Here is an 8182-nt window from a genome sequence, read left to right on the forward strand (position 1 = left end):
CTTAGATATTGGGTTTCACTATGTAAAGCGCTTTGAGTCACTAAAGAAAAAGCGCTATATAAATATAATTCACTTCACTATCTGTATTTACTTTTGTTTTCTTTCCTTGATGTTGAAAGTGCCTTGACTTTTGTGTGAATTATAAATGTATGTTTGTTGTTCAGTAATTAAAAAATAAAATAAAATTTTTAAAAAAGCATTTTATTTTATTTTTTTTATAAAAAAGAATAATAAAACAAAATTAAATAAAAACGTGACTGTTGCTCTAATGGGTTACAATGATCAATCAAATCTTGGAGAATTATTAAGAGTAAAAAAAAAAAACTTAAATTGATATCTTTGTTAAAATTATATAGCCCTCTTTGTCCTTTTTTATTTTATTTTTTCACATTTTTAGTATTATTACTCTATCTGTATTTGCTTTTATTTTCTTTCCTTGATGTTGAAAGTGCTTTGACTTTTTGTGTGAATTATAAATGTATGTTTGTTGTTCAATAATAAAAAAGAAAAAAAAGAAAAAAAAAAAGAAAAGTATTTTATTTTAGTATTTATTTTTTTATTGCTAAAAAAATAATAAAAAAAATAAAATAAAAAAAATTATGAATAAAAACGTGACTGTTGCTCTTGTGTGTTGTTACTGCACTGGGAGGAAGTTCATGAAAGCAGCCTACATAAAACCTGCATAAGAAACCAAGAACACGTCTGATTGTGAAGTGGATTTATTCCTAAATGTGAAATATCATACGCTGCCAATGAAGCCATAAAAAGTGAAAGTGATGGTGCAGTAAAGTCACTCCAACAAACGTGTACTGATCACAGCGAGTAAACAAAGATGTCATCAAAAGTTCAGGCTCCCAGCATCTTCTTCACCATGTAGCCCGGCATGTTGTAGAGGAAGAGAGCCAAGATGGCCAACACCAGCAGCGCGCTGACGATCTTGATGGTCAGCCACCTGTACTGGTCGCACACCAGGTGCTTGGCCGCCTTCAGCGGGATGAGGAACCACAGCAGGGCGATGTCGGGGCGGCTGTGGCCAAGAAAGAGGTTACACAAATAAAAGCCGGAAATCCTGCGTCAACACATTTGTTTTGACCAGATGTAGGAAAGTCTCATGTGCCTTTAATTTGGTAGTTTAATCTGTGACGTCATTTCCCCCCAGCAAGCACGATCACGAAGCAGTAAGTGGAATGGTGCGGACACGTTTGTTACTGGATACTTTCTCATTCTGCCTTGGAAACTTTGTATGTGTAAGTAAAATGCAACTATGATTATTTGATACTCGTTTATGTTGACAAATGTGTTGTTTTACACTGCAATATTAATAATAATAATAGATTTTATTTGTAAAAAGGACTTTACGTTGAGCAAACAACCTCAAAGTGCTACAGTGTATTAAAAAAATAAATAATAATAATAAAAAGATAATAAAAATAAAAACTAGAACAGCCTAATAGCTAGAACTAGTATGCATATATCTATAAAAAGGCTTTTTTTAAAAGAAAGGTTTTTAAGCATTTTTTAAAAGCATCCACAGTCTGTGGTGCCCTCAGGTGGTCAGGGAGAGCGTTCCACAGACTGGGAGCGGCGGAGCAGAAAGCCCGGTCTCCCATAGTTCGTAGCTATTATATTGTTCAATGATTATTACATATGTCTAGCTTGTGTGCTACTGTGTGCTTATCTGTTGTGTAGCTGCAAGCTCCTAGTAGCCTATAGCCTGTTTACATTTTGACCAACCTTGTGTGCTTTTTTTTCAATGTTAATGTGGTAATAAATTGTTTTTGCCACAATCATTCTTGAAGTTAAGATCATGAAGCAGTAAGTTGAATGATGCGGACACGTTTGTTACTGGATACTTTCTCATTCTGCCTTGGAAACTTTGTATGTGTAAGTAAAATGCAACTATGATTATTTGATACTTGTTTATGTTGACAAATGTGCTGTTTTACACTGCAATATTAATAATAATAATAGATTTTATTTGTAAAAAGGACTTTACGTTGAGCAAACAACCTCAAAGTGCTACAGTGTATTAAAAAAATAAAATTAAAATAAAATAATAATAATAAAAAGATAATAAAATAAATAAAAATAAAAACTACAACAGCCTAATAGCTAGAACTAGTATGCATATATCTATAAAAAGGCTTTTTTTTTTTAAACGAAGGATTTTAAGCCATTTTTTTTTTAAAGCATCCACAGTCTGTGGTGCCCTCAGGTGGTCAGGGAGAGCATTCCACAGACTGGGAGCGGCGGAGCAGAAAGCCCGGTCTCCCATAGTTCGTAGCTATTATATTGTTCAATAACTATTACATATGTCTAGCTTGTGTGCTACTGTGTGCTTATTTGTTGTGTAGCTGCGAGCTCCTAGTAGCCTATAGCCTGTTTACATTTTGACCAACCTTGTGTGCTTTTTTCAATGTTAATGTGGTAATAAATTGTTTTTGCCACAATAATTCTTGAAGTTAAGATCATGAAGCAGTAAGTTGAATGATGCGGACACGTTTGTTACTGGATACTTTCTCATTCTGCCCTGGAGACTTTGTATGTGTAAGTAAAGTGCAACTATGATTATTTGATGCTTGTTTATGTTGACAAATGTGCTGTTTTACACTGCAATATTAATAATAATAATAGATTTTATTTGTAAAAAGGACTTTACGTTGAGCAAACAACCTCAAAGTGCTACAGTGTATTAAAAAAATACAATTAAAATAAAATAATAATAATAAAAAGATAATAAAATAAATACAAATAAAAACTACAACAGCCTAATAGCTAGAACTAGTATGCATATATCTATAAAAAGGCTTTTTTTTTAAAACGAAGGATTTTAAGCCTTTTTAAAAAGCATCCACAGTCTGTGGTGCCCTCAGGTGGTCAGGGAGAGCGTTCCACAGACTGGGAGTGGCGGAGCAGAAAGCCCGGTCTCCCATAGTTCGTAGCTATTATATTGTTCAATGATTATTAGGTATGTCTAGCTTGTGTGCTACTGTGTGCTTATCTGTTGTGTAGCTGCGAGCTCCTAGTAGCCTATAGCCCGTTTACATATTGACCAACCTTGTGTGCTTTTTCCCAATGTTAATGTGGTAATAAATTGTTTTTGCCACAATAATTCTTGAAGTTAAGATCATGAAGCAGTAAGTTGAATGATGCGGACACGTTTGTTACTGGATACTTTCTCATTCTGCCCTGGAGACTTTGTATGTGTAAGTAAAATGCAACTATGATTATTTGATACTTGTTTATGTTGACAAATGTGCTGTTTTACACTGCAATATTAATAATAATAATAGATTTTATTTGTAAAAAGGACTTTACGTTGAGCAAACAACCTCAAAGTGCTACAGTGTATTAAAAAAATACAATTAAAATAAAATAATAATAATAAAAAGATAAAATAAATAAAAATAAAAACTACAACAGCCTAATAGCTAGAACTAGTATGTATGTATATATAAAAAGGCCTTTTTTTAAAAAAACGAAGGATTTAAGCCTTTTTTAAAAGCATCCACAGTCTGTGGTGCCCTCAGGTGGTCAGGGAGAGCGTTCCACAGACTGGGAGCGGCGGAGCAGAAAGCCCGGTCTCCCATAGTTCGTAGCTATTATATTGTTCAATAACTATTACATATGTCTAGCTTGTGTGCTACTGTGTGCTTATCTGTTGTGTAGCTGCCAGCTCCTAGTAGCCTATAGCCTAGCATGTTCATATTTTGACCAAACGTGTGCTTTTTTTTATGTTAATATGGTAATTCATTTTTTTTTGCCACAATAATTCTTGAAGTTAAGATATTAAAGAAGTAAGTTGAATGATGCGGACACGTTTGTTACTGGATACTTTTGTCATTCTGCCTTGGAGACTTTGTATGTGTACGTAAAATGCAACTATGATTATTTGATACTTGTTTATGTTGACAAATGTGCTGTTTTACACTGCAGCATTGTTCAATGATTATTACGTATGTCTAGCTTGTGTGCTACGGTGTGCTTAGCTGTTGTGTAGCTGCTAGCTCCTAGTAGCCTATAGCCTGTTTACATTTTGACCAACCTTGTGAGCTTTCTTTTTTTTTTTATGTTAAAAGTAAAAACGCTCGTATCGGAGTCCTTAGATGCAAACCCGTATAATCCGATACTTGTTTTTTGTTGATATCGGACATATAACCGATATCAATATGGGACACCCCTGATTATTTCATTTGGTTATTGTTTATTCTCGACCTTACTACTAAGTGAATATGCAATATCTGAGGCAGAGAGATGACTTTCTTCCATACTTGGGTTTCTCCAGAGGGTCCGGCTCGTTGCGTCCATCGCCGGCCGGGCTTTTCTCCGCTTCCTCCCCGGTCAGAAGGTGAAGCTCCGCCTCCACTTTGCCCTGAGAAGACAAAGAACCAATCAATCAATGTTTATTTATACAGCCCTAAATCACAAGTGTCTCAAAGGGCTGCACAAGCCACAACGACATCCTCGGCACAGAGCCCACACAAGGGACGCCGATGTGAATGACGATGAGAAACCTTGGAGAGGACCGCATATCCTTAGTGGATCTAACATAACAGTGAGAGTCCAGTCCATAGTGGGGCCGGCAGGAGACCATCCCGAGCGGAGACCCTACCGGAAGTAGCGTGACAACACCGGGGGAAGGACTGCTCATATTTTCCTATTGTTTACACCGGCAGCGAGAGAGATTCGGACCGAGAAAGCGACGATTACCCCATTCATTTGAGCGAGGATGAAAGATTTGTGGATGAGGAACGTTAGAGTGACGGACTAGAACGCAGTGCAAGACGTATCTTTTTTCGCTGTGACCGTAACTTAGGTACAAGCTGGCTCATTGGATTCCACACTCTCTCCTTTTTCTATTGTGGGTCACGGATTTGTATTTTAAACCACCTCGGATACTATATCCTCTTGAAAATGAGAGTCGAGAACGCGAAATGGACATTCACGGTGACTTTTATCTCCACGACAATACATCGGCGACGCACTTTAGCTACTGAGCTAACGTGATTGCATCGTGCTTAACTGCATATAAGGAAATAAATCCCTGACTGGAAGGATAGACAGAAGATCAACAATACTATTAAACCATGGACATGTAACATGCTAACGACGCCATTGAAGCTAACTTAGCAACCGGACCTCACAGAGCTATGCTAAAAACATCAGCTATCCACCTACGCCAGCCAGCCCTCATCTGCTCATCAACACCCGTGCTCACCTGCGTTCCAGCGATCGACGGCGCGACGAAGGACTTCACCCGATCACAGATGCGGTCGGCGGCCCGGAGACGGAGGAAGCTAAGGTGAGTTCGGTGGCTAGCTCGTCTGCTATCCATCTCTGTTCTCCTGGTTGTGTTGCTGTAGTCCGCCGCTAATACACCGATCCCACCTACAACTTTCTTCTTTGCAGTCTCCATTGTTCATTAAAGGCCTACTGAAATGACATTTTTTTATTCAAACGGGGATAGCAGATCCATTCTATGTGTCATACTTGATCATTTCGCGATATTGCCATATTTTTGGACGATAAAGTTCGCAACTTTTGGGCTCTGATAAAAAAAAAAGCCTTGCCCCTACCGGAAGTAGTGCGACGTAGTAAGTTGTTCGCCTCCTCATATTTTCCTATTGTTTTCAATGCAGCTAGAGCGATTTGGACCGAGAAAGCGACCATTACCCCAATAATTTGAGCGAGGATGAAAGATTCGTGGATGAGGAACGTTAGAGTGACGGACTAGAATGCAGTGCAGGACGCATCTTTTTTCGCTCTGACCGTAACTTAGGTACAAGCTGGCTCATTGGATTCCACACTCTCTCCTTTTTCTATTGTGGATCACGGATTTGTATTTTAAACCACCTCGGATACTATATCCTCTTGAAAATGAGAGTCGAGAACGTGAAATGGACATTCACAGTGACTTTTATCTCCACGACAATACATCGGCGAAGCTCTTTAGCTACGGAGCTAACGTGATAGCATCGGGCTCAAATGCAGATGGAAACAAAATAAATAAATAAATCCCTAACTGGAAGGATAGACAGAAGATCAACAATACTATTAAACCATGGACATGTAACATGCTAACGACGCCATTGAAGCCAACTTAGCAACCGGACCTCACAGAGCTATGCTAAAAACATTAGCGCTCCACCTATGCCAGCCAGCCCTCATCTGCTCATCAACACCCGTGCTCACCTGCGTTCCAGCGATCAACGGCGCGACGAAGGACTTCACCCGATCATCCGTGCGGGCGTCGGCTAGCGCGTCTGCTATCCAAGTAAGTCCTCCTGGTTGCGTTGCTGCAGCCAGCCGCTAATACACCGCACGCACCTACAACTTTCTTCTTTGCAGTCTTCATTGTTCATAAAACAAATTGCAAAAGATTCACCAACGCAGATGTCCAGAATACTGTGGAATTATGAGATGAAAACGGAGCTATTTTGTATTGTTTTCAATGGGGTACCGATATTTCTGTTTCACTGGCTACGTCACGCGCATACGTCATCATCCAAAGACGTTTTCAACCGGAAGTTTAGCGGGAAATTTAAAATGTCCCTTTATAAGTTAACCCGGCCGTATTGGCATGTGTTGCAATGTTAAGACTTCATCATTGATATATAAACTATCAGACTGCGTGGTCGCTAGTAGTGGCTTTCAGTAGGCCTGTAAAAAGCCCATATAGGTGAGGGCCGACATCCGGGCAACTGAGCTACATACGGGTTCTTCGAGCCATAGCAACCAGACTGGCGTTGAAAACAAACCGTTGCCATTACTCTTTAACCTGTCGACCTACGCTGGTTAAACCCGCCATTCTGCCTCCAAAATGCCGAAAAACTGCGTTGTTTTTGGTTGTGCTAACCACAACTGGAAACAGGGAAAACAAAGGTTGTATTTTGTTCTGCCAAAGCGCGATAAAAGCCCACAGAGACGAGACGAATGGCTCGCAGCTTTACACCGGGAAAACGAGGACGGTTCTCACTGGAGTCCCCCAAAGTCCCGGGTCGTGTGTTCGGATCGCTTCGTTTCTGGTAAATATAAGGAACAAAAATCCACCTTCTTAACCACAACTTGGCTATACTGCCCGTGCTAACGTTGTACTTGTTGAATTTGTACCTTGTAACGTTCGACAGCTGAAGTTGTTGTTGTACAAAAATAACATGCGGTAAATACTATATCAGGGGTCAACAACCTTTTTGAAAGCAAGAGCTACTTCTTGGGTAGTGATTAATGCGAAGGGCTACCAGTTTGATACACACTTAAATAAATTGCCAGAAATAGCCAATTTGCTCAATTTACCTTTAACTCTATGTTACTATTAATAATTAATGATATTTACACTTAATTGAACGGTTTAAAAGAGGAGAAAACACGAAAAAAATGACAATTAAATTTTGAAACATAGTTTATCTTCAATTTCGACTCTTTAAAATTCAAAATTCAACCGAAAAAAAGAAGGGAAAAACTAGCTAATTCGAATCTTTTTAAAAAAGAATTTATGGAACATCATTAGTAATTTTTCCTGATTAAGATCAATTTTAGAATTTTGATGACATGTTTTAAATAGGTTAAAATCCAATCTGCACTTTGTTAGAATATATAACAAATTGGACCAAGCTATATTTCTAACAAAGACAAATCATTATTTCTTCTAGATTTTCCAGAACAAAAATTTTAAAAGAAATTCAAAAGACTTTGAAAGAAGATTTAAATTTGATTCTACAGATTTTCTAGAATAATTTTTTTGAATTTTAATAATACGTTTGAAGAAATATTTCACAAATATTCTTTGTCGAAAAAGCTAAAATGAAGAATTAAATTAAAATGTATTTATTATTCTTTACAATAGAAAAAATAAATTTACTTGAACATTGATTTAAATTGTCAGGAAAGAAGAGGAAGGAATTTAAAAGGTAAAAAGGGATGTGTTTAAAAATCCAAAAATAATTTTTAAGGTTGTATTTTTTCTCTAAAATTGTCTTTTTGAAAGTTATAAGAAGCAAAGTAAAAAAATTAATGAATTTATTTAAACAAGCGAAGACCAAGTCTTTAAAATATTTCCTTGGATTTTCAAATTCTATTTGAGTTTTGTCTCTCTTAGAATTAAAAATGTCAGGCAAAGCGAGACCAGCTTGCTAGTAAATAAATACAATTTAAAAAATAGAGGCAGCTCACTGGTAAGTGCTGC

The 8182-nt window shown here is 37.5% G+C and overlaps 1 protein-coding gene across 3 annotated transcripts in view; it reads right to left on the reverse strand.

Moving 5' to 3' along the window:
* Positions 1-712: 712 nt before the first annotated feature.
* LOC133647080 (otoferlin-like) overlaps positions 713-8182 on the reverse strand; it is an 85309-nt gene continuing 77839 nt past the window's right edge. For all 3 annotated transcript variants that reach the window (XM_062043161.1, XM_062043159.1, XM_062043160.1), the window contains 2 exons: positions 4272-4372; positions 713-1027 (listed from right to left, as the gene is read on the reverse strand). In XM_062043161.1, coding sequence (XP_061899145.1) covers positions 847-1027; positions 4272-4372 — 282 coding nt within the window. In that variant the 3' untranslated portion in view covers positions 713-846. The remainder of the gene's footprint in view (positions 1028-4271; positions 4373-8182) is intronic.

Source organism: Entelurus aequoreus, linkage group LG03 (assembly GCF_033978785.1).
Source record: "Entelurus aequoreus isolate RoL-2023_Sb linkage group LG03, RoL_Eaeq_v1.1, whole genome shotgun sequence".
NCBI classification, from domain to species: domain Eukaryota; kingdom Metazoa; phylum Chordata; class Actinopteri; order Syngnathiformes; family Syngnathidae; genus Entelurus; species Entelurus aequoreus.